The sequence below is a fragment of the Emydura macquarii genome, unplaced genomic scaffold (genome assembly GCF_026122565.2).
Source record: "Emydura macquarii macquarii isolate MOO-44397 ecotype Brisbane River unplaced genomic scaffold, CSIRO-AGI_Emac_v2 contig_1045, whole genome shotgun sequence".
Taxonomy (NCBI): domain Eukaryota; kingdom Metazoa; phylum Chordata; order Testudines; family Chelidae; genus Emydura; species Emydura macquarii.
In genome coordinates, this window is record NW_027131182.1 from 14,302,210 (window position 1) to 14,329,808 (window position 27,599).

The following is a 27,599-nucleotide window of genomic DNA, read 5'->3' on the forward strand; positions in this document are numbered from 1 at the left end:
GTTTAATATGGATGTAAATCTGTTTGTAGTTTGCAGTATTGCTGTAGCTGTGTTGGTCTCAGGATATTAGATGAGGTGAGTGCAGTAATGTCTTTTATTGAACCAACTTCTGTTGGTGAAAGAGAAAAGCTTTTGTGCTACATCAAGTTGAAAAGAGCTCTATATAGTTCAAAGCTCTATATAGCTCTTTCACTAACAGAAGTTGGTCCAATAAAAGATATCTTACCCACCTTGTCTCTCTAATATCTGTTTATAGAACAGAAATGAAAGATTTACAGGTGGTCAGAGGTCTTGATGACTGTGGCAAGATAAGAGATACCTTACATACATTCATCTTAGGAGGTAATTATACAGGATTTTTCGATTTTGTCCCTTTTAGCAATGTAGACAGACTGATATTCAAAGTACATGTGGTAGAAATGGCTAGCAGTTACGTTTTTCTGGAATTGTGGGTTTTCCAGATAAAAATTAAGAGCTGAACAAACCATAACTTATACTAAGGAAAAAGGTGAGTGTGTTTGCTGGACTTCTAATAGTGTTTTTTCCCCCCATATCTAGCTCAAGTAAATTAAGTCATTCATTTCTGAAATACTTTCATAATTTCTATTATGGTGGCAATTTTTGTTGCAAATATTAGGCATGGAACATACTTTATCAAAAGGTTACACATGATATATGTGATCACATATAAAGACAGTTTTAAAATTGTGTTACTAACCCTAGATCTAACCAGGTCTGAGGTCAGCTAGGCAACTTTTTTACAATTTGTAATTCTCTTCTTGCCTCCTGCCAATCATCTTCTCTTCATGTTTTCATATTTGTCAGGCAGCTACAAAGTACATAATTGTATGATCACTTTTGATATTGTATCCCACTACTTCTTCCACTGCATTACGTAAATTATATTTTGTTAAAAAAAGAAAAAAAAGTTTTCCAAATACATTTAATCCTCAAGGGAGCAATTACACAAAGTATCATATTTCAGCAGTATAAAAAAGGTTTTCTATTGTTAGAAAAATGTGGTAGTAGCAAAAGAAATTCATAATTTGGCAAATATACATTCTATTTGTAAATAACTGTAGATTAGTAAGAGCACAGAACACACAAATAACCAATTGAAGTAGGAGCTTTAATTTTCCCAGATTTCCTTCAGAGCATTTCTTCTTCCAGATTCCAGTGCAGACATCTGAGCTTCCATTTAACAGTTCATTTTCTCTGGACTATCAGTTCTTTACCATATTAGTCAATGAAGCCGTTCTAACTTAGCCTGTAGTGATTTAAAATTCCCAATAGTGGTCTGCACTGTTAGCGTAGGGCTCATAGACTGAAGTTCAACAAGGTAGCAACTGACAGCATCCAAGCATACATTTGTGAATCGTCGTCTGCAAAGAAGAAAAAAAAAAGTCATGAAAACTCATTTTGGCTTGCGTTTATTAAAATTCATCTCAGAAAAGGAAGTGGGATTCCTTCAGATAGTAATGGAATAATCTATACACAATAAAAAACAAAATCCATTAACTAAGTTTTCTAACACAGTTACATGAAAAGCAAATATTTTAAATCTAATGTTTGTGACTGAAGCATACAGGGGAACTTATTTAATACATTTCTATTCACCTGAGTTTTAACTGTTACAGCAATTCAAGAAAAAAATGTGTAGCTCGTCAGTTCAGGAGTTAAATATTTGTTTGAATGATTTATAATATTATATATCTAATAAATAACAATAAATAAATTCAGAAGTACCCCTTCACTCAGGGATGCCTCAGCAGATCTATGCCGACATGTTAGAAAACAAATTTGTGATGAATATAAAACTTGCAAAGAAAAGCACATTTACATATACAAATTGGAAGGGGGAAAACTGAAAATAATCAGATATGAATATGATTCAGTAGCAGGAAGGCAAAACTAAAATTAAGATTTGCTTTTCTTATTTTATTTATTTAAGTGAAATCTTATGCTTGTAAAAGGATGCTTGATTGTCAGTCCTGGAAAACAGTCCTCATTTCTCAGAATGGGCATTGCATGGACACATTCAAGGCAAGCTTCCCACAACTGTCCTGCCTATGTGCCTGAACCCTGTTCCAGAAGAACTATTTCCAAGGATAGAAGAATTCATACTCTATACATAAAACCCTAGCACCAGTGAAGTCAATAACAAAATTCCCCATAACTGCAATATTCACCAAGATTTCACCTCACACCTGAGTAAATTCTTCACATACATATGGATTTCAATTAAGAGCCATCAGTAGTTGAGAATCATAAAACTGAAAATAGGTTTATAAAAAATACACCAAAAATACTCTAAGAGTACCATATGTGGTTGAAAGTTGTTTGCAGAGAGGGCCAATTACCACTAAAGATCTGCCACAATCACTGTGAATCTGATCCTTGAACATAAAGCTTCAAGAGGTAGCCAATTTTTTATATAATTTGAAGGAGTCCATATTTTTAAAGAACTAAAAATATATTTACTTCAAATTGTCTCACTTTTTAAAAAAACAAGCACCATAATCGCTTGGGATAGGGTTGATAACCCTGCAACTTGCAGATATAATAATTAATAATTACAATAATATTATTAAAATAATAATAATAATATTAAAATAATAATTAAAATAATAATAATTTTAAAACCCCTATCACCTAAAACTGGACTCCTAACCCATACATACCTCCGAACAACTGTAAGAGTAATAACAACTCTTGGTGATTCTACCTTGAGTTGGATTTTAAAATCTGTGACCCAAAAGGCTTTGGAGCTTCCAAAACAAATAATTTGAGAGTATATTTTTAATTTTTGTATAACACTAGCTTATAGTTCATAGTTACCTCTCAAAGTTAAGCACTTTGTTGGGGTCTTGTACATATCCCAATAACAATACATGAATACATTCCAAAAGGTGTAAAGGCTTTTTCATTCTATTCCAGTATGGGTCCTAAAAGAAGATTACATCAAATTAGGTAGGCAGTACCAAGTTAATTCTGATTCATCAATATGGAAATGTGGAGGATGTCAGTACATAAAAACTGTGTTTCTGTAATATTTTAAAAGTTTATTACAACAAAAGAATAAAAAGAGTGAGAATTCCATGTTAATTTACTTACGTTAGGTTTTTACTACTGAAATTATAAAATTCATGATATTCATCATGAAACAGTATTGTAAATATTAGACTTTGTGTAATTCCAAACACACACTGAACTACTGAATAGTTTGGCAGGATATGGAAATGTAACAGGGTCTACAAATCCCATAGTGAGCACAGACAGAAGGCGGAGAGCCTCTCCTTTTTATCGGCAAACAGCTTGACCACAGCTCCCAATCATGGAGACAGTCGCCCACAGCTGCAGCCAATAGAGGAAACAAGGCCTACTATAAAGTATAGAGAGGGAAGGGGAGGCACAAAGGTCTAGATAGAAAAGGGGTGACAGCTCTGCACCAGGTTACCTCCACAAACTGCCCTGACTGGGGGCAAACTAAGGAGGGCCAGTCAGGAGCTGCAGGGATCCCTCAAAAGACCACACCAGGAGCCAGTTACAGGGTAAAATGAACTACATAGATTGTTCTTTAATCAGAAAAAACACAAAGTATGAACTAAAAAGGCAGGAAGTGATTCTTATTCTTTGTGCCAGTCACAACCCAGGGCAATTAACAAGCTAAGAAAGATGAAATAATTTATCACTTTCTGTTGACCTAACCAAGAACAAGTTAAGATTTTATTATGAACTACTCCTAAATAAAAAGAAAATCAGATTCATGAATCCAAGATTTGTTGTCCATGCTGCATCAAATCTAATTATTTTAATCCTATTTATGATAGGAGGGAGATCAGCTTCAGTGGAAGTAACAGGAACATCAGAGTTTAATAGCTTTCCTCACTTACTAGAATTCAAAACAGGGAGTTGTTTTTTTTAAATAGTAAGATATTCTGAAATCACAAGTCTATTAAAATAGCTGATACATCTAATTTTAACTTTAATGTAAAATTTTAGAATTTAACGATGAAGATAAAATTTTAGCTCAAATATTATCCTTACCCGTGATTTGAACAATTGGTCGTATACTTCTAGCAGCCTAGATAGTGGCACTCCAATTTCCTGCATAGTGTATGTTACAAATCCCACATCCCAATTCAAAGAACAAACTTGTTGCTCTAGAAACTGCACTAAGAAATCTGAAAGACAAAGAACTGCATGTTCAGGTTCCATCTTGCTTTAATATTAGTTTAACAAAATTAATGAATATTAGATATTTATACCAGGTTTAGTTATGTCTTCTCTTACATAGAACCTTTCAGCTGGAGATCAAAGCATTGTACAAAGTGGGTAAGAATTATCCCAGAATTTACAAATGGGAAAACTGAGGCAGAAAAAATATGCAAAATGTGGCTGCTTTCCAGAGCAAAACGCTGTTATGAGCATCAGAAGAGGTATTATTCAGGAGCACAACACTTATGTTACTAGAGGTTTAGCACACTGCCCTTGTGATACTTTCAGGCTATGCTGCTGGCCAGGGAAATTCAATAGCCCAACTCTGATTTTCCCCTGTGACAGCACAACACACTACTTACTATCAGATTGCCAGACTTGTTTGTTTTATTTGTAATGTGAGCATATCCATATCTTGTTTAACTCTCTATAGCTTAAAATTGTAGTATTTGCAAAAAGCTTAGAGTAACATATATCCTTCCAGGTTTTTATACAACACCCTCTTCTCCGTGGCATTTGAGCATCTCAAAAGGAGAAAACAGAGACCCTAATCTAATAAAGGACATAAGAATTCCCCTAAATTATACTTTATGGAGTTGCCTCTGTAGATATATAAAATATAGTAATGGCAAGTAGATAGACACAAAGAATCTAACAACCGTATAAAATAAACACACACCTATGCATATACTTAGTACTTGAATAGAAACACACCTCTCTACCTTTCAGTGTCTGGTTTATGTAACTGTCCAAAAATAACTTCAGCTGCTGTTTGAATGGAGCAAAATAAGACCATTTCAGAACTTAGATTAGCTACAGTTCTGGGTGAAAAGTATTAATCATAGCTAAGTTCTAGGAACATTCGAATTACCAAATTACATCTGTATCACTAATATAGATTTTTCCATTACAATCTTGTCTCTAGTCTTGTTCTAGCCACTTTATCCAATCATCTTCCAAAGTGACTGTGCTAATAAGCAAGCACCACAACCCCGTTGTCCAAATTATTGCTCCTGGACAAAAAAGAAACAACTAGCCATCTGCCCTAAAAGCCATCATCAGGAATTCCCCAACTTACTCACCAACCTCAACCACTATAGTCTTTGCAATAGCAAATCTCAATGAGAATTTTATTTTACTGTTCCAGCCACAAGGGAAAATTTAATATATAAAAACAATGATTACATATTACAGGCAGTGGAGGAAATAAAGTTTTCTTAAGAAACGTAATCTTACAATTGTCTCTCTTTTTCAGGGGAAAAAGACAGGCAATTTTCCAATAATGTCAAAATAACTTGTTTTGCCAAGCTCTTTTAATTCTGTCTTGTATAGAGTGCAGCATGTAAAGCTAACATTTATTTAACATGTGCGAAAACATTTATACGTGCAGGAAAATGTAGTTGTTTTTTAATTAGCATCATACAAAGTTTAAACACTAAATAGGGCATGTATATTTCAATACTTAGGCAGTACTTGAGGCCTTTGAACCCACTGCAGTAAAATGTTTATTTTTTTTCCAAATACTCTGTGTTAAATGACTTACCTAAAGGAAAATAACGAGGTGTGCCAGCATACATCTTTCCAAGCAATACCATCTTCAGACTAAGAGCTTGCATTCTGTCAGCTGGGCTCAGAGTCACACTGTCACTCAACTCTGAAAGAGAACAGATAGGCATATAATCTACTTTTAAATCTAAAGTTTATGAAGACTAATTAAATAAAAGAACCCAACTATTACCAGTGTTGTACTTGCATTTACCATTAACTCTCCAAACAAGTCTTTTATAACGCTGACTTTGGGACCTTTTATTTTCTTAGGGAATACACACAACTCTATTTATTGTTGGTGGAAAGTCAGAATGTATGGATGTGGAAATGCAAATACACTTTTTAGATTTCATATGAATGCATATATGTAACATGAATAGGTATTAGTATTCCCTTGAATTTCACATAAGTCCACTAATAATGTACATGACCAAAATGGCTTTATTACCCTAAAAAGTCTTAACCAATAGCTTTTGTGAATGAACTATAGCAATCCAATAACCAGTGGAAAGGTGCACACATCGCTCAAGTGGTGACACAACATTCCTGGTAGTCTCCAGTACAAAGGCAAGGACTGAACTGGCAAGGCAAGTGAACTATTGTTCACCTTAGAGCATTGGTCTCCAAACTCTGTATGTGGCGCCCCCCTCCTGGAAGCTGGGGACAGGGCCACAATCGGGCTTGGGGCTGAGGCTGTAGCCAGGCCAGGAACTGAGGCCGGGGCTGCTGGTGGGTGCGGATCTGGGGCCCAGAGTGGGACCAGAAGCGGCTCTGCAGTCGGAACTGGGAGTAGAGCCATGGCCAGGTGTGGGGGTCGAGGACTGGGAACCAGGGGCCGAGGCCGCAGCTAGGGGCAGGTCTGGGGCTGGAAGTGGGATGGGGGCCAAGGTTGGGAGTGGGGCTACAGCCCGGCAGGTTGGGTGCGGACCAGAGTAGAGTAGAGGGCTGGGTGGTGCTCCCTCTCCACCCCCATGGGGGCTGACTTGGGCCCTGCCATGCGCTCCCCACCCCCTGAACGTTTCTCTGCACCCCTGTGGGGGCTGGGCCCCACAGTTTGAGGACCTCTGCTTTAAAGGTTAAGACAAACTGGCAGAGCCATGTGGGGAAGACTGCACTGATAGAACCAGTGCTCTCCCTCTTCTTTGGATAAACAGAAGACTTCAGTTTCCATGCTGTCAATTTGGCAACCTTTCATAAACATTAATTCACTTGAGTCTTTAATCTTTCTCAGCATAACTTTACTTAACATTTTGATTAAGATTTCCTTATCCTGAAACCTTCAGATGAAAGTCTGCAGGGTTTCTGAAGCTCTCTCTTTTAGAAATGCCCCCTTATAATGGCAACCAGAGGAGTATGAAGTGCTCTCCTTTGCCAAGCAGGCGATCAGGGGTTTGGGGTCAGCAGGGGGTAGCAGCACACACTGCCCTCTAGAAGGATCTTTTCTTTCCATTTGGCAACTCTTTTCTGTCTCCAGAGAACACTATGTCCAGATTCTCCTTGGAGAGAGACGTTTGCACATAATCAGTACAGATCTGGGTGGGTGGCGGGGGTGTTATAGTGGATCACAAACTAAACAGGAGTCAACAATGTAATAAAAAAAACAACCAAACAAAAAAACCCATGAACATCATTCTGGCATGTATCAGAAAGAGTGTTGTGAGCAAGACACAAGTAATTCTTCTACTCAGCAATGAGAATGCCTCAACTGGAATATTGTGTCCAGTTCTGGGCACCACACTTCGGGAAAGATGTGGACAAATCGGAGAAAGTCCAGAGGAGAACAACAAAAATGAGTAAAGGTCTACAAAACATGGCCTACTACAAAAGACTGAAAAATGTGGGTTTGTTTAGTCTAGAGAAGAGAAGACTAAGGGGGAAATTATAAACAGTCTTCAAGTACGTCAAAAGGTTATTATAAAAAGGAGGATAAATTGTTCTCCTTACCCACTGAAGATAAGACAAGAAGCAATGGACTTAGATTGCAGCAAGGGAGATTTAGATTAGACATTAGGAATAACTTACTAACTATAAGGACAGTTAAACACTGGAACAAACTACATATGGAGGTTGTGGAATCTTTGTCACTGGAGGTTTTTAAGAACAGGTTAGACAAAATACCTGTTAGGAATGGTCTAGATAATATTTTCTTAGTCCTGCCTCCATGCAGGGGACTGGACTATATAACCTATCTCAGTCCCTTCCATTTCTACATGTCTATGATTCTATAATGCAATGGAGTGAGACAAGTAGTGGGGTGGGAGGATGTGCCGTAAAAAATGCCCATCCAAAATGTGGCTTGTTCAAGTCACAGGTACATGTAAATCATCCTGAGATTTGTTTATACAATATCTGATTTCTACATTTCGTTAGGCACTGGAAACAAACATGTTAACATTGCTGAATTAATAGGCAGGCTCCAAAAACCCAAGCACAGTTCAATTTCAACATACCATTTAATAAAGCCATTTAAAAAAAATCGTGTAAATAATGCTACTAACAAATTAACATATTTATTATTATAGTAGAAATAATAGATTTATAATTGTGTTATAACTCATGTCTTTTTGTTTAATTCACACAGCTGCATTCCACTCACTGTTAATGTATCTTAGTCTAAATTTATAGAATGATTGAAGAGAGGAGCATTCAGCCGCCATGTCCATGGCTGGAAGAAAATGTACTGCTGCTGCAGTAAAAACAGACTCAAGACCCAATCCTAAAATTAGCTCCATATGAACACAGAGAATGAGGGCCTCATTCTGTACTATTCTTTTGTTTAAATTATAAACCTTTGAATGTTCACAAAATTCCTAGGCTCTGAAGTTAATATTTAGGTTTCACAATCAATGACGTATACTGCAGAATATTCCTGAAAGATCTACTTAACATGTCATGTGGATAGGATACTAACAGCAGCATATGATCACTGGCACTAAATGCTTTAATTATCAGATATTCTATATTTCCAAGCCACTTCAGTCCCAGTTTGCCAAGACTTACCTTTCTCAATTATTTCTTGCCAGAGAGTCTGCACCAAGATAGGGTCTGAATGACCTGCACAATGTATAATTGCAAGCTTACACTCCGAGAGTTTGAAAGGATCAGCAAATTCACCATACAGCTGCAATAAAAGAGACAGAATTTGATATTTCAGCCAAGACAAAACAACATGATTTACTATCAGAGTGAAATTAAATAGAACAGTTTATTCATTAATATGCAACATACACAAAGTGAAACTAAACCAGAATAGCACACTTGCATTTTAATAGCCTTTGACAGTTATTGCATGAAGAGCATTTGTATTGAATCAAGTCAGCTGCATATCACTATACAATCTCAAAATTTTAAAGCAAGGTAGGAAAAAACTAGAATGTTTGTCAATTCAAACCTCTAAAACCAAAGAAGCTGTACACAGCATAAATAAGCAGATAACACAAAGAGACAGAGGGAATTATTGGAGATCGAACATGAAAATAGAAAATTAGACAGGTTAAACCTAAATATATATAAATTTTGAGAACATGAAGCTGGATTCACTGTAACTTTTTCTGGACAATGGCTGATAAACAATTTGTTGGAATATATCATTTTCAGATATTAGAGGAGCTTAAATATAAGAGTGGGATATTGCATTTTCTTTTTGCATAAGTAGTTTGAGCAGTCCGGTGAACATCCACTTATTTCTAATCACCTTGGTTATGTCCATCAACTCAGAATCCAACTGGGAAATTGCATCTTGTACTGAAGAATGATGGAAATATTGCCGTTGTAATGTTTCCTCTATTTGTAGCTGTATCCTAGCAACCTAGTTTTAAAAAATTAAGATAATTCCAGAGTCAGTCATTTCATCCAAAGCTATGGAAACTTAGAAAAACCTAGAATTGATACTAATACATTTAATATAGAAATTCCATAAGTATATGTTAGAGACATAATCCCTAGTAAAGTGAGTGCATCTGGATCTGTTGATTTTTATTGGGAAAAATGCATTTCAGGCTTAACAGTTTACTTTGCATCAGTAGAAAAAAAATGTACTGTAGTTGCCGATAATACAAAAGACCTATGCTAACAATGATACTAATAGAAACATGAATTTTTCATCTTAGCTTCTCCCCTGTCCTGTCCCACCCCTCATTCTCTTTCCTTCCAATGTCCCCTCTCTCTTTACTTTTCTTTCCATTTAAACATATCCCCTTCCTAACGAAGCTCACCTCCCAAAAAATATTTATGGGACATGACATTTGCTGCCATCATACAGTTCAATCTGCTTGTGTGCTATATCCCATTCCCCCAACCTGTCTGTCTTCTTCATTAGATTTTAAGATCTTCAGGGCAGGGACTGTGCTTCTCTCTGTTTCTACAGTGCCTAGCACAGTTAGGCCCCCACTCTGGGTTAGTGCTTAGGCAGTACCATAAACAAAAATGACTAATAATTAACAATAATTAATGATAATTAATAATAGCTTAGGGAAATGGTTTTCATTTTTTTTCTTACTTCCATTTTCTCTTCTAGTTCATGTAGGAATTCGCCATCTGCAGCTATTGATGATATGGCAGTTGAACTCTTGGCACTCAAAATGGCACGTGCAATATATTCAAGACGCTGCTGAAGTGGAATCTCTGTGCTGTAAAAGAAACATTCAAACTGTAAGCCACATACCTAGACTATAGAATCATAGAAATGTTGGGCAGGAGGGGACCTTGAGAGGTCTAGTCCAGCCCCTGTGCTGAGGAAGAACCATGTATACCTAGACCATTCCTGACAGGTGTTTTTCCAACCTGTTTTCAAAAACCTCTAGTGATGGGGATTCCACAACTTCCCTGGAAGCCTACTCCAGAACTTAACAACCCTTATAATTAGAAAATTTTTCCTAACATCTAACATACATTTCCCTTGTTGCATAATAATCACATTACTTCATGTTCTCCATGTCCACTGAAGGAAGGACAATTCATCACCATTCTCTTTATAACAGCCATTAACATATTTGAAGTGTGTTTTCAGGTCCCCTCTAAATCTTCTTCTCTGAAGACTAAACATGCCCAATTTTTTTAACCTTTTTTCATAGGATCACGTTTCTAAACCTTTTACTATTCTTGATGTTCTCCTCTAGAATGTCTCAATTTATCCATATCTTTCCTAAAGTGTGGCAACCAGAAATGGACACAGTACTCCGGCTATTACCTTCAATGTCTTACATATGACATTTTTGTTAATGTAGCCCAGAATATTAGCCTTTTTTGCAATGGCATCGCATTGTTGACACATTCGATTTCTGATCCACTATAAACCCCACATCCTTTTTAGCAGTACTAACACCTAGCTAGTTATTCCTCATTTTGTAGTTGCATATTTGATTCTTCCTTCCTAAGCACAATACTTTGCACTTGTCTTTATTGAATTTCATCGTGTTGATTTCAAGCCAATTCTCTAATTTGTCAAGGTCATTCTGAGTTCTAATCCTGTCCTGCAAAGTGCTTCCAACACCTTCCAAGTTGGTGTCATCTGCAAATTTAATAAGCATACTCTCCACTTCACTAGACAATTCACTAATGAAAATATTGGACTGACTCCTGCGGGACATCACTAGATATGCCTTCCCATTCTGACAGCAACCAGTGATAACTACTCTTTGAGTATGGTGTTTCAACCAGTTGTGGGTATTATAATACTCAGCTTATCGTAATTTCATCTAGAATACATTTCCCTAGTTTGCTTATCAGAATGTCATGTGGAGCTGTTGTATGCAGTGTTGTTGTAGGCATGTCGCTCTCAGGATATTAAAGAGACAAGATGGGTGAGGTAATATCTTTTATTGGACTACGTGTCTCACCTCTCGCACCAACAGAAGTTGGTCCAATAAAAGATATTAATGCATTCATCTTGTCTCTCTAATGTGGAACTGTGTCAAAAGCTTTAGTGAAGTCAAGATATATCATGTCTACTGCTTCCCCCTATAAACTAGGCCAGTAACCCTGACACAATGGGGTTTTCCCAAGATTGTTCCCAAAATAATTATACTAATGGGAGTGTAGGAATCAGGAATTCTAACTTCTCCTGGCTCGGACACTGAGTAAAAAGCGTAACTAGGTCAATTAACCACTTCACACATGCTCCTCTGTAAGACATTCCTCCCTCTGCTACTCTTCAATTATTATATAAAACTATATTATAAAATACAAAATGTAACTAAGGTACCATTTAATATTTGAAGAAAGAATTTGAAGAACAGCTAGCCAAAGACTCAAAAAGAAACAGCAATTTTTTTTTAAGTACATCAGAAGCAGGAAGCCTGCTAACCAACTAATGGGGCAACTGGATGAGCAAGATGCTAAAGGAGCACTCAATAAATTCTTTGCATCACTCTTCACGGCTGAGGATGTGACAAAGATTCCTAAACCAGAGCCATTCTTTTTAGGTAACATATCTCATTGACTCATAGGGTATGTCTACACTGACAGTGGCAAAGTCGCCACCATCAGATCGACCTATCTGGATCGATTGAGTTGTCAGTGAAGACCCGATCAATAGATCCAGAAGTCGCCAGCAGTCGATGCAGTAAAACCACCCCTTCAAGTGGCGTAGCGCTGCGTCGATGAGAACGCGGTTCCCATTGGTGCAGTGCAGTAAAGACGCTATGCAGAAGAGAAGCACAGTAGTCAACGAGAGTTATGCAAGCTAGTCCCATCAACTGCCGCCAAATCGCCAGATAAGTGTAGACCGGGTCATTGACTCTAAGGTCAGAAGGGACCAATATGATCATGTAGTCTGACCTCTTGCACAACGCAGGCCACAGAACCTCACCCATCCATACCTGCAATAGACCTGTGACTTATGACTGAGTTATTAAAGTCCTCAAATCATGGTTTAAAGACTTTAAGGTACAGAGAATCCATCAGCAAGAGAATTGTGCCCCATGCTATAGAGGAAGGCGAAAAACCTCCAGAGCCTTTGCCAATCTGCCCTGGGGGAAATTCCTTCCCGACCCCAAATATGGTGATCAGTTAAACCCTGAGCATTTGGGCAAGACTCACCAGCCAGTCAGCCAAGAAACAATTCTCTGTAATAACTCAGAACCCATCCCATCTAACATCGCTTTACAGGCCATTGGCATATCCACCACCAGTAGTCAAAGATCAGTGAATTGCCAGATTAGGCTGTCCCATCATACCATCCCCTCCATAAATTTATCAAGCTCAGTTTTGATAATTAGGGTTGGCTGATCTCAGTACACCTCCCAGTACCAGCTTGTGCAAACTGAAGGGGGAAAAAAAAAATCTGAGTAACTATCCCAGATTGAGGTGGCATTAAAGGAGGTTTTGGAACAAATTGATAAATTAAACAGTAATAAGTCACCAGGACCAGATGGTATTCACCCAAGAGTTCTGCAATTTCACATTGAGTTCCTTCAGAACTACTAACTGTGGTATATAACCTAACATTTAAATCAGCTTCTGTACCAGATGACTGGAGGATAGCCAATGTGACACCAATTTTTTAAAAAGGCTCCGGTGGCGATCCCAGCAATTACTGTCCGGTAAACCTAACTTCAGTACCAGGCAAATTGGGTGAAACTATAGTAAAAAAAAGAATTATCAGACACATAGACGAACACGATTTGTTGGGGAAGAGTCAACATGTTTTTTTTAAAGGGAAATCATGCCTCACCAGTCTATGAGAATTCTTTGAAGGGAGTCAACAAGCATGTGGACAAGGGTGATCCAGTGGATATAGTGTAACTTAGATTTTCAGAAAGCCTTTGACAATGTTCCTCACCAAAGGCTCTAAAGCAAAGTAAGCGGTCATGGGATAAAAGGGAGGGTCCTCTCCTACCTTAGTAACTGGTTAAAAGATAGGAAATAAGGCCTAGGAATAAATAGTCAGTTTTGAGAATGTAGAGAGGTAAATAGTGGTGTCCCTGCAGGGGTCTGTACTGGGATGAGTGCTGTTCAACATATTCATAAATGATCTGGAAAAAGGTGTAAACAGTGAGGTGGCAAAATTTGCAGATGATGCAAAATTACTCAAGGTAGTTAAGTCCAAAGCAGACTGCAAAGAGTGACAAAGGGATCTTGCAAAACTGGGTCACTGGGCAACAAAATGGCAGATGAAATTCAATGTTGATAAATGCAAAGTATTGAATATTGGACCACATAATCTCAACTATACATATAAAATGACGGGGTCTAAACTAGCTGTTACCACTCAAGAAAAATCTTGGGAGTCACTGTGGATAGTTCTCTGAAAACATCCATTCAATGTGCAGCGGCACTCAAAAAAGCTAATGGAATGTTAGGAATCATTAGGAAAGGGATAGATAAGACGATAGAAAGTATCATATTGCCTCTTTATAAATCCTTGAATATTGAATGCAGATGTGGTTCCTCCATCTCAAAAAAGGTATATTGGAATTAGAAAAGGTACAGAAAAGGGCAACAAAAATGATTAGGGGTATGGAAAAGCTTCCATATGAGGAGAGATTAATAAGACTGGGACTTTTCAGCTTTGAAAAGAGACGACTAAAGGGGGATATGATAGAGGTCTATAAATCGTGACCAGTGTGAAGAAAGTAAATAAGGAAGTGTTATTTATTCCTTCTCATAATAGAAGAGGTAGGGGTCAACAAATGAAATTAATAGGGAGCAGATTTAAAACGAACAAAAGGAAGTGTTTCTTCACATAACACGCAGTCAACCTGTGGAACTCCTTGCCAGAGAATGTTGTGAAGGCCAAGACTATAACAGGGTTCAAAAAAGAACTAGATGAGTTCATGGAGGATAGGTCCGTCAATGACTATTAGCCAGGATGGGCAGGGATTGCTGTTTGCCAGAACCCAGGAATGGGCAACAGGATGGATCAGTCGATAAGTCCCCCGTTCTGTTCATTCCATCTGAAGCTCCTGGCATTTGCCACTGTCGGAAGACGGAATACTGGGCTAGATGGACCATTGGTATGACACGGTATGGCCTTTCTTATGTATTCCACAGCTACATTCATTCTATAACCTGCTTATTTCTGAATAAAATATGCAATAGAATTTCCATTTTATCATTCTAATAGTTGCCAGGTTAAAAACTGACATTTATTTCACAATATTTTAGGGGTTTTTTTTAGTCTTTAGATGAATTAGCTTTTCTTTAATTATCTCAATACTAGGAATAATACAATTACAAACTGTCCGTACCTATGCATGTCTGCCAATTTAGCCAACACTCTGGCTGCATTACTGAAATTCCTGTTCTTCTCAAAGTATTTCCACAGTAAATCCATATAACGGACTTTGTTTTGATCAACCTTGGCCATACGCACCAAATAAGGCTCCAGAAATGGGGAGGTAACCTACAAGAATCATATAAACCACAGTTAAACCTTAATATTTTTAAAGCATCTGTAAAAACTTTTGTTCCTAATGTGTATGTTTTTATCCAGTATTATTACAATAAACTCTTTTGGCCTAATAGAAGTGCCCTACAAAATATTTTTGTGAGTATGTTTGTTTTGCATGATCTTACCTGTAGCAGTTTATCTGCAAGGTCAGCTTGTATCAGCCAGTTGTAGAGAGCAATAGAGAAGAGTTCATCTGTTGAACGCTGAGCCAATTTTAGCATTTGTTCAAACTAACGGAAGAAAAGTTCAAAGCTGTTATTCCAGAACTGTTCACATTTCATACATAGCTCAATGTCCTTATCACTGGGCTTATAAATACCGCTTATTTATATGTGCCAACATCTATATTAATATACAATCAATCATATATTCTTATATACTCAAACAAGTTCAAGTCCTGACTTTATCTCTGTTAATCTACTTTGCAACATTATGTCATATAACCCTTTTTATAGTAAGTCTTATACCCCTCTGGAAACAAATTGGTAGCTTTTTAAATCATACCCTTTCCTAATGTTTAAAAAGCAAGAAAGTTGCAGCTACATCTCTTTTGTAAATTTCTTACATGGTGTCCTGCTTCTTCATTGCTCAGCATATTGGGATCGGATGACAACACTGGAGGCCCTGGCTTTTTGGGTACACTGGGAGACTGAGGAGCAGCTTTACTTTGATTTACTAGTTCCTGAAGGGTGTCAGTGATGCACTTGTAGCTGTTTAACCTGCAAGCAGGTACAAAATAAAGAACAGTTTAAGTTACAGATTATCTGTGAGATTCTTGTCCCCACAAGGCAGGTTACAGTATACTTTGGAATGATCTTCCTCACCAATACTTGGTTGTGCAGATTCCCCACTTCAATAATAAATGCTACCATGATGTTTTCCTTTCAGTCAGAAGGGCAGGATAGATGCTTTCCCACTTGTCCAATAAAAAATACTTTAAAGGATATACACTATGAATAATACTTCTCACCCAGGTCATATTTTTCATAATGGAGCATCTTCCATTTAAAAAGTCACATGACAAAACTGGCCAACATTATACAGATATTCTTGAAGTTAATGCTGCCCCAAACAATAGCGTTGCAAAGGGGGATAGTTAAAATCTTGAATATCATCCACAATTACAATTTTTTTTTAACAAGTTATAGGTTAATTCAATTATACAAAGTTTAGATCACAGACAACCTTCCCGCAAACCAGATCTTAGCCCTATAATCAATTAACTTTTTGGCCCAAAATAAAGATGGCACATCTTATCAGTATCTAAGCAATATGCACTGAGAAAAATGTGTTATCACCTGGCTCTTAATTCTAGGAGGTTTATCTATTATCTCATCCAAATCAGCTAAATTCTTATGAGTAAAGTGCCTTGAATAAAATTGTCAGTGTATACTGAAAAACTTGCCTCTCCTGGAAAGCCTGGAGTCCAACAATATCCTCATCTGGTTCTCCATTTTTATAAAAATGAAGTCCGAGACCTTGAGGATCCTTCTTCTCAGCAGCAGTAAGAGACAGTTCCACCACACCCTCATAGAAACGCACTTGAGATAAGGAAGAACTGAGAGTTTGGTCCACCACAATATTAAACATACTGCAAACTATATACAATACTGAACTAATACATTGCACACTTCCTACTTTAGAATGCAAGAATTCCCCTCACTTCCTGTGGCCCTGATCCTACAAATACTTATGCATATGCTTAATTTGGAGGACTAGTCACATGCTTAAAGTTATGCATTTGAAGGACTGGGGCTCAAATCATTTTGAGTATTACAGCAGTTGTATGAATATCTACAACAGTGGTTCTCAATTTCTTTCCACCCACGGAACCCTTGCACGCCCATGCCATGACCTCGGAACCCTTGCCCACACATGACATACCGTCCACCGAAAAGTCAAGGAAATCTTTCTCTTTTCGGCGGCGCGGTATTTGCTTTATTCGGCGGCCCGCCAGCAGCTGATCGGCGGCACCAGATTTTTTAAAATTTCGGCAGCGCGGTACGTCTTCTTCGCGGAACCCTTCCGCTCAGCCCACGGAACACCAGGGTTCCGCGGAACACCAGGGTTCCGCGGAACACCATTTGAGAACCACTGATCTACAGTAAGCATATATTTCCTGAATGTTATGTTAACCCAGAATCACATTTCAACAAGATATATGGTATGAGACAACACCTGCAACATACAACCATTTAAATTTTATTTATATTCACACCCAGGTGTTTTGTTAAAAGCATTTTACCAAATGGTTAAGTGCAATTTAATGTAGAAAATGTGGAACAATGCACAGGAATATTTTCTAAATAGGAAAAATATGCCTGAGCTTCTCAAAAACTAACCAAGAAAAGTCATGAACAAAAAGAAGATTTTGATGTGTATAAAATGCAAGGGCTAACATTAAGCTATGTATGGGTGACATTTGCTTAAAAACCAGAGGGAAATAAAAAAAACATGGTATTAATGGACATAGGACAAACTTCTTTATGCACAGAATAATCTATTTGTGTAATGGACAACAAAAAGCTAAAATTAGAAATGCAATCATGAATGTATTAAAAAACCCAACAAATTCAATAAGCATGGTGAAAAGAAGAAACATTATAGATTAGGCCTATCGATGGACAAACAAAAGTGAGGTGTTTAGATTTCTTCCATCCTGAAATGTGATGATCAATAACAGCATAAAATAAGGAAAAGAGTTAACATATTTAGAATGTGAATTAGTAGATAAGGTCCTCTCTCTCCATTTGATTTCTCTTTCCTTTGCCTATATGTATATTTTTCTGGATTATCTCTAGGATACTCCAAGAATATTATGCCTTGATCTAAAGTGCCAAAGAGAGGTAAAAGAGGGGTATCCACCAAAGATTTAATTCAAAAGTTATCACGTTCCAGTGACATTAGTCTCTCACCTTGTCTATATTGTACACAAACATTAGAAAGATCCACTTGATTGCTGATCTTTTGGTATTCCTTCAATGACTCTCTTAGCATCTTTTCTTTTTCCAATTTGTTCTGAACCTGTCGGGACCGCTGAAGCAATTCATTTGCCTACAGTGAAAAAATTGGAAATTTAAGTCCTTATTAATGTAAGTTACACGATCATGGATATTTTCTTTGCAATAACTCACTTTTTCTGTTAACTCACAAATTTCAAAGCTAAAGTATTACCTCAAGATTAAAAAAAAAAAAAGTTCTCTGGCCCGAGACAACATAGCAGACAAGGAGAGGGAAGAAAGGTTTACTGGATGGCTGAACTGAATTAATTGATTCCTCTTTGAATATTTGTTTTTAATGCTGCTGGGTGTGTTATGTTGTTGTAAGACTGATTAAGTCTACAGTTTGATATAGATGTCTTTTTAACTATTATATAAATCCGAAGGAAATAAAGTTGGAGATGGAAATAAAAGTAGGTTCATAATGGAAAATGTGCATTTAGCTATTGTATCACTACAAAATAACATGTCATTTAATGGTAAACAAATCTGACAGTCAAAACCACAAACATTTTGTGCTCATCTGATCATACTACCTAATATTCCGCAAGTTTGGATGGAAGTCCAGTAATGATAATCAGCAAATTTAAAGTAATTTCTACTAGGTTTACATTGAGCTACAAGAGGTTATAGTGGGATTAATATGAAATGCACAATACCATTTTGCTACAGCAAATAAACTATTATACAGAACAATTCTGTCTTCCATGAATACCTCTCACTTTCACCACAAAGAATCAAAAGTACATTATACCTTGGAACAGACAGCATCATCAGTACTGTACAGAAGTGGACATATGTCTTGTAAATGTGAACTGATGCCATCCACAGCAGCATTATCTCTGATGTAACAATTAATGAGCGAGGCAATGAGTGCTCCAGTTAACTCTTTGTCTCTAATTACTAGGTCTTTGAAAGTAGTAATCTTCAAATGCTCTTGAAATTCCTGTAGGAAGAAAAAAAATCCACTAGATTTCCAAAGATGCAGCATTCTCACATTTCCAAACAGGGCTATAATAAAAGAAGCTGCTTTCCCGAGAAACGAGAAACAAATTTCAATGACCAAAATTCCCAGAATCAATGCACATTTTTAATGGATGTTAAAGACGAAGATAGAAAATACTATATTAAAGAGGATGATCTAGCAGTTATGGCGCTAGCCTAGGACTCAGAAGACCCAGAGTGAAATTCCCTTCCCTGTGTGACCTGAAGTCTGTGTCATTCAAGTCTCTGTGTCTCAGTTCCCAATTTGTAAAATGGAGGGATAATACTATGGGCTTGTTCACACTTACCCGCAAATTCGGCGGCAGTCGATGGGAATTACGCAAACCACGCAGAGTAGTTTGCGTAACGCCCATCGACTGCTTCTGCGCGCTGTTCACATTGCGCTGAGCCGTTCCCGTCGGCTCAGCGCTACGCTAGTTGAGGGGGTGGACTTATTCAGTCTACTCCTTCATCGATTGAGCGGGTCTCACTGACCCGCTCAATCGATCATGAAAGATCGATCTGGTGGCAGCGAATTTGCCGCCTCCCGTGTAAACATAGCCTATATCTCTACCTCAGAAAGCTGTTTTGAGGATAAATACGTTAAAGATTGTCAGACACTCAGATACTACAGGATTGGGGCCCATGTAACTATCAAAGAGAGATGGATAAATGAATACATGTGACTCAAAGGATTTTGGACTTAACAGATATTATGCATGTTTGCATCCTTACTGCTTCTTTGTATGAAGTCTTAAAGCCTGTTGTTTTGCATTTTTTTTTTAAATATTATAAACATCTGGTCATGTGAATCCTTTGTGAACTAGTGGTATTATGACAACACAAGAGACTGAAAACTGAAAGAATGCAAGAGAAAGGGTTTTTGTTTGTTGGAGTTATCAGCTAGTTAATTCTGGACAAACACTGGAGAAATGCTTCTTTTTTAAAATAATCACTCCCATCCTCAGAAATGAGGACTGAGAAAGCTCCCATGTCCATTTTTTAATCAACAAATAAAACACAGATACTTTCCCTCACCACATACACACTTCTGCAAATCATATTTAAAATTATCCTCACTATCACCAGGACAGAATTACTTATGCTCATAAATTAACTGCTGGTGCTAGATTGGTGCTAATGGTGCAATGGTTTTCATTGCCAAACAAAACAACCTTGATTAAAGCTGTCATTGGTGGGCAACTTACAACATTCCAAGTTATTTACATAAGAATAATGTAGTTAGTTTCTTTCATTCATAAAGATGACCTCAGTCCTACTTTCTTTCCCACTGAAATCAACTGTGGTTCAAAAATAGGCTTTTGGTTTCAAAAACATCTCCTGAGTTACTTGATGCAGCATTTGATGATACATTGCTATATCTGCCAATTATCTTAGTGATGGCAGCAGCAGTTCTTCCACATACTTCCTAGAGGACTGAACAGCCCGTCTCATCCCAAAACCGCTGGGACTCTACCTCGGCCCTTCTTCCTCTGCTAGACCTGTGCAACCCAGAAGGCAGGGGGTGAATTTTGTATGCAGATTCATTTCAGTCCCATTGTATTCATTCTGCATTTCCCAGACTTTGCTCAATCACAAAGTGAGGACAGAGTGATTACAAAACAGACTCAATATTAACTTTTAAGTAGAGTTTAAAAACAACAAATTCAATGTTAATAGTATTTCAAATTTGCTAATTAATTTGGAGGCTTGAGTGTGACACATTACATTTTATTTTAACAATACCAATCCAAGAGAACTAAACTCTAGAAATCTTTGTACATGCTGTATAGGTTGTGAAGTCCATTTAAATGGATTAGATAAACACTATTTTGAATATATATAACCAGTTAAAGAAGTCCAGACTTGTTAAATGCAATCAACTAAAAAACAGATTGTTGCTCAGTAAAGTTTATACCATACCTTCTGAAGCTCACCTACAACAACATTGAATTGGTGCTCACAGAGAATTTTCCACAAAGCTAAAGCCTGGCAGGTTTTGCGAACAAGCTGCTGGATCCCTTGAAGTGAGATCTTCTCAGTTAATTGTGCCTCTGCTGTAATGTTGAATAGATCATGGGTAATTTTCTATTCAGATACCACACCCGCTCTTGAGTTACCATGCCAACTTTTGTTTTACAACAACATTTTCCCATATTTTTAAGGAAATTTTTCCTTTTTCCCTTTGCTGTTTCTTTTTTACTCCTGTCTGTGTGGATCTTTAAATCTCAAAACTTCCAAAAACAGATACTAATTTGTCACCACTGATCTCCAACTATAAACACAACAGAAGACCTTTTTGAAAAAGACATAGTTCTGTAGGTACACATTGATTTCATATATTGACCAGCCTCAAATACAAGTCCAGATTAATAATTTATCATAAATAAATAAATGGTGTATTAAACAATCTATACTAAATTATTCTAGAAACAGCAATTATAATTTACTTAATTCTTTCATATAAATGCTATAGTAATACAAATAAATTAATATTAATAATAACAGTAATACATTAACTAATAGCATCTCCTATTTAACAGTATCCCTTAAAGCTGAAATCTTTAAGTAATAAATTTAAAAAAATACAATTAATGGATTGGAATGAAGGGTGTATTATGATGAAATACAAATTTCTTTATATTGGATACAATATTGATTGTCACTGCATGTTGAGCGGATGTTTTCAGAGAACTATCCACAATGACTCCAAGATCTCTTTTTTAAATGGTAACAGCTAATTTGGACCACATCATTTTGTATATATAGTTGGGATTCTGTTTTCCAATATGCATTACTTTGCATTTATCAACATTGAATTTCATCTGCCATTTTGACCCAGTTTGTAAGATCCCTTTTTAACTCTTCAGTCAGCTTTGGACTTAACTATCTTGAGTAATTTTGTATCATCTGCAAACTTTGCCACCTCACTGTCAGATCATTTATGAATATGTTGAACAGCACTGGTCCGAGTACAGACCTTTGGAGAACCCTGCTATTTACTTTTCTCCATTCTGAAAACTGATTATTTATTCCTACCTATTGTTTCCTATCCTCTAAACAGTTATTGATCCACGTGAGGACCTTCCTTCTTATCCCATGACTCCTTACTTTGCTTAATACCCTTTGTCCAAGGCTTACTGAAAGTCCAAGTAATTCCTTGTCCACATGCTTGCTGACTTTCTCAAAGAATTCTAATAGAAGGATGAGGTATAATTTCCCTTTACAAAAGCTGTGTTGACTCTTCCACAACATACTATATTGTGTTCATTTACACGTCTGATAATTCTATTCTTTACTATAGTTTCAACTAATTTGCCTAGTATCGAAGTTAGTCTAACCACCCTCAATTGCCAGGATCACCTCTGAAGCCTTTTTAAAAAGACAAGAGTACAGACAACAGTCTAGCTGTTATTTTATTCCAGTTTTCTGAGTGTCAGAAATAGGACCAAGAAAACATATGCATCTATACAAGATTTTGACTTAATTCTTCATAGGGGAGAAAGCAGCTTAAAAAAGTGCTTTAATGAGTTTATTTTATTGAAATGTCATGGGAGATGTGACCTGTGGTTTGCAATAGCTTTGACAGCTAGAGGCTACTATCCTTAATGATTTGCTATTCATTTTACAGACAAAAATTCTGTTTGTGACTCGGTTTGGGGAGTCAGTTTGAATATTAAATCTTACAATATCCAATTAGAACTCATCCAAAACAGGATATACATCTGTACTCTGTGATGAGTGATGTCACCCATCAAGTTCAAAGCAGAAAGACTAGCAAGTGTTACTATGTCTACATTTGGGTTTTCATTTTGGGCACATGCTTCATGCCTCAAAGGAACAATACAAAAATGGACCCCACAATTTCCCCATAGAAATAAATGCAGAAATGTTGGTTCTGACAAAATATTATAATCTTGTCAGCAACGAAGAGCAAAATGTGAACAATTGATGCCACCCAGACTAGATTGTTCTTTGTACAGTACTTATTTCTGAGTTCAGCTTACTCACAGAAGCCAACTCTGCATTTTCATTCAGGTTCTTAACCGGAATAGCAGAGAGACTAGCATTTGGATGCACCACCTTTTGCTGCTCATTGTTCAAGAGTACTTTCCTTACCATGGAATTTCCTCTGGAGCTCTTGTTGCACTTGTTGAGAACTTCCACCATCAGGCCGCATGAACCCTAGTAACCTCTGCTGCAGGTTAGCTGGGGTGCTGAAACTGCAATTCCAAAAGAAACCAAGAATCTATTATTGCAAACCCTGAATGTTTATTTTAAAAAGAAACTAAAAACTAAGTATGAGAAGGTACGTTTTATTAAAAAGGAAATGAACATTAAGGCAAAATGAATAGCACTGTTGTATCTCTATGGAATAATTTTCGAAGAGTAGCACTTATATGTCCTTTGTAAATCAAGCACATTCAATCCTACCTTGGGTTTCCAAGAGCTCCTACTGTTGCAAACTGTGAATTTCTATCCAGAAATTCCTGTAAACCTTTTAGTTCCTGTAGCACAGATTCTAGCATGTGTGATGGAACGCTGCTTTCAATCTGCAAGAGAAGGAGGGGGCTTCTTTACATTTCATATCTCTGAACATTAAAAATTTTCAGCTGAGAAATATGAAATAGTCACTAAAGAGTAAACACCACTAAGACAATATTATCAAAAGAAAAACATATTAAAGGTGCTATGTGGCGTTAATGCACTATCATTAAGGCTATGATTTTGACATGGAGGTCACAGTTCTCTCAGTAATCATGAATCTGGATAAAATCCGTAACAAGCAAATTCCACACTCACTCTGCAGCAGCAGCTCCTGTTGCAAGGTGCTGGGCCTGGTTCCATAGGTGCCAGAGATGAGAAGATTGGGGAGGGGAGAGGAGGGAGAGGAAGGTGGGAGGACCATTATCTCCCTCTCTTTCCACTTTTTAAACAGGGGCCCCACCACTTTCTAAAACCTCTCTAGGAAGGCGCACACTACAGCCTGGCTGGCTGGTACCCAGTTCCCACTCTGCAACATGCAGCATCCTGGCTGGATCCCGTTCTATGTTGTGCTGCATGTCAGCAGTTGGGTCTTCACCTGCTGGCTGCCAGAACTGTGGAAGCAGCTCCTCTCAGGACTTGGGACCAAGTGAGTCTGGGATAAATCTGTCACCTGAGGGCCTTGGGCTCACCAACAGGGAGGGTAAGAAGTGTGTGGAGAGGGAAGGTGGGCAGGGCAGAAAGCGTACAAGGTCATGAAAACAGGGACTCCAGGTTGGTCATTCTGAACTTTTGCAGTCCTTCAAGCACCCATACCTGACTTCCCACTCAGCCATTGTAACTTGAAGCATAATACCACTCAGTTCTAGAACGTATGTGCATCCACAGATGGAGATGAGGGGAGGACACACCAAACCTGAGTGGCACTTTGACCATGTATGCCAGGCTGCAACACCTGGAACAGGGTAAGCTTGCTTTCCACCCTTTCCCTCCCTGCTCCCAGTCTCACCTTTCAGCACCCCAACTATATAATCCACTCTTTTATTCCCCCTCCTTCAACAAAAGCAGTACACTTTTGGTGTCAATTTAAAAAAAAATATTTTACAACCCAATATCCTACTAATAACAAAGGTTACTTTTAGGTGAGTTTTTTGGGAGAAAGCATAAATGTAATATTGTATATGTAAAACGCAGCTACAAGGATTAAACATAATTGTTGATAAATTTGATTCAGTTCACTTAAAAGGCTGAAAAAAGTATAGCTTTTCCTTGTTAAGAACAGCAGTTACTACATATATTAGCATTGATCACTGTGTTAATAACAGATGTTTTTACTACTTAAAAGCCCTCAAGTGTGCTGATGTAGCAAAAACTAAATTATTGGTGACATTTCTGTGACTTTTCTTTTTTTCCCCCCTCTGCCATGAAATTTACAAAAATTTCCATGCCAAAATTATAGCCTTAACTATCATTTACCACCTGAAGATCACAGCCCAAACCTAGATTTGGATGAATAAGAAGATGAGGCTGGCATTAGCCTAGTACTTAGAAGTTTATCCACTCAAAAATCCAATACACATTTTGCCACATAGGCTCAGTAGAAGCCCCTAGAATATTGGATGATGCAGATTTTTGTTTAGTAGAACAGTGTCCAACTGACACCACTGGAAAGGAAATCCTCTATTGATGAAAAAGTAAAAACAGAGGCAGCTTGCAAAGGTCTGTATGGAGATGCAGAGCTCTTCTGTTGACTCACTCTGTCACAAGCTAGCACCCTGCACAAAGGTTTAAAACAATTTCTGTTTACTCTCCCTGGTAGCCAGACCAGGTAGGTCTTCTTAGCTCCAATCCAGATATATAAAGGGATTGAGTGGCCCTCTGAGGTGTAGGAACAGGTCCTTAAGGTCCTTGCCTTAGCCCCAAGTTACATGAAGTGTTTGTTGGCCTGAGCAGGACAATTTAGAGAAGAGTAATCATTTGTTGCTGAAATTAGACTCTATTCAGGATTCTACTAACAGCCAACTCAGAAGGAATGTTTTCTTATTATTCAAACTAACAAAGGCAAACTAGGGCAGTCAGTCAATTTGGACCCCACATCTTGAATCAGAAGCCTGGTGAAAACGCCACCTTCTTATGAAATGCGAATGCAATGCGAACTTGCTTATTCTGACTTCTCAATGTGTTTCAACCTTGGCCTAAATGGACTCCTCCATGGTGAAAGAGTAGTTCAACCTCTAAACGCCAAATAAACCTCAGCCATTCTGCTGAGGCTATCAGCCAAAGAAACAGGATGTACTAAATTACAGTTTGTGTTTTATTTTGAAATAACGTGTATTAGGAGAATTAAGATCAACGTATTTCACACAGATCGCCAAATATACCAGCTAGTAATTTTTAGCCACTACTAATTCAGGTAAAATTTAAACTAGTAATTGAGGGTATGTCTACACTGCCATTGCTGCATCGGGCTCCACAGATTGATGTGCTGGGATTGATCGAGCGGGCAGTGGAGATCCGCACAATTGATCCCAGAAGTGCTCTCTAGCTGACGCAGTAAATCCACCCCTTCCCCTCCCGAAAAGAGTAACACTGTGTAGATCAGAGAGCGTTTCCTATCAACGCAGCGCAGTGGAGATGCCGCAGTAAGGGAAAGTTAGTAAGTCGACGGGAGATACGCAAGTACAGTACATAGCTTGTGTATCTCCCGTCGACACCGCTGGCAGTGTAGACAAGGCCTTAGATGTGAAAAATTTTACATCCCATTCCCAGTCCCCCTATAAAGTACAATCAAGAAATATTTATTGCTCCTGCTAAAAGGCCAGGAGTACCACAGTGCAGGCTTTTTACTATCACTGATAGGAGAAGATACGTAAAAATGCTTGAGAGAAATAAAGTCTTTAAGGAAAATTTAAAAAGACCACATAATCTCCCACTTACTGCAACAACTTCTCGGTTACCACTCTTGAAAACTCTCTCAACAACTATACTGCTATCCCAAATATTTCTGAAATACAAGACAATAGTATGTTAAAAAGTCAAATAAATTAACAAAAATGCCATTGGCCTTCAAAAATTGTTTCTTCTCTAAACCATTTCTTAATACAAATTGCCAAAGTTTATGAATTAGAAAAACCCTCCCCTCACCCTCAATCCAACCCAAGGATCCAACCTATAAAAATCAGGTTCTCTATTCATAAAATATCATGAGCATAAGCACTGTACTTTTCAGAGTGAGGTAGGTACAGATTACAATTAAAGAAAAAAACCAACCCTCTTTTTGTGCTTTAACCACACTAAGTTTGATTTCCTCAAATTATTTTGCACATAGCCAATAGAAGTCTCTTATATAAGAGAGTAGACAGGCAAATATTGTGTATTCCATAACAAACATTTTTTTTCTTAGAGGGTCCTGAAGAGGGTTTTTTTCTTAATCAGGCTTCCTACTAACACATGGTCAGATGGCATGATAAAACTTGCCAAAATCCCCATTTCTGCAGTGCTATCTTCTAGCATACTAGAGCTCAATGTTACTATTATTTATTAGCACTAAAAACTTGCTCAGAATTGGACATGGTTTTTAAAAATCCCTTAACCAAGGAGTCTACAATCTAGGGTCTCCACCCTGTGAGGTGATGAGCATTGTTTCCTACGGACTTGAATAGGAGCTGAAGGCAAACAGCGCCTCACAAAACTGGACCTTAAGAAAGGAGTTTGCAAGGGTATGCCTGTAGGCAGTCCACTGTAGGATCAGGGCCTAAGTAGATTTCTTGCCCTGTCCACACACAAAAATGCAATATTAGCAGAGCTGTAAAGGGAATGAGATAACAGATAACACATGAACAGGAAGGGAAGGAAACACATGGAGCAGTAAGGGAGAAAGTAGAACAAAAAATTGCTCTGGTTTACTCTATCTTTACCTGCTCCCTCTATTATGTGTAATGACATGCTCTCTGGGGGATAACCTGGGTGCTATT

The 27,599-nt window shown here is 37.7% G+C and overlaps 1 protein-coding gene across 2 annotated transcripts in view; it reads right to left on the reverse strand.

The window, feature by feature from the left end:
• Window positions 1-929: 929 nt before the first annotated feature.
• NUP155 (nucleoporin 155) overlaps window positions 930-27,599 on the reverse strand; it is a 55,100-nt gene continuing 28,430 nt past the window's right edge. For both annotated transcript variants that reach the window (XM_067545546.1, XM_067545547.1), the window contains 17 exons: window positions 26,563-26,629; window positions 23,575-23,693; window positions 23,260-23,363; window positions 21,064-21,197; window positions 18,911-19,102; window positions 18,073-18,211; window positions 16,563-16,698; window positions 15,723-15,876; window positions 15,283-15,387; window positions 14,955-15,109; window positions 10,265-10,394; window positions 9,461-9,574; window positions 8,767-8,887; window positions 5,762-5,872; window positions 4,048-4,184; window positions 2,839-2,945; window positions 930-1,382 (listed from right to left, as the gene is read on the reverse strand). In XM_067545546.1, coding sequence (XP_067401647.1) covers window positions 1,244-1,382; window positions 2,839-2,945; window positions 4,048-4,184; window positions 5,762-5,872; window positions 8,767-8,887; window positions 9,461-9,574; window positions 10,265-10,394; window positions 14,955-15,109; window positions 15,283-15,387; window positions 15,723-15,876; window positions 16,563-16,698; window positions 18,073-18,211; window positions 18,911-19,102; window positions 21,064-21,197; window positions 23,260-23,363; window positions 23,575-23,693; window positions 26,563-26,629 — 2,164 coding nt within the window. In that variant the 3' untranslated portion in view covers window positions 930-1,243. The remainder of the gene's footprint in view (window positions 1,383-2,838; window positions 2,946-4,047; window positions 4,185-5,761; window positions 5,873-8,766; window positions 8,888-9,460; window positions 9,575-10,264; window positions 10,395-14,954; window positions 15,110-15,282; window positions 15,388-15,722; window positions 15,877-16,562; window positions 16,699-18,072; window positions 18,212-18,910; window positions 19,103-21,063; window positions 21,198-23,259; window positions 23,364-23,574; window positions 23,694-26,562; window positions 26,630-27,599) is intronic.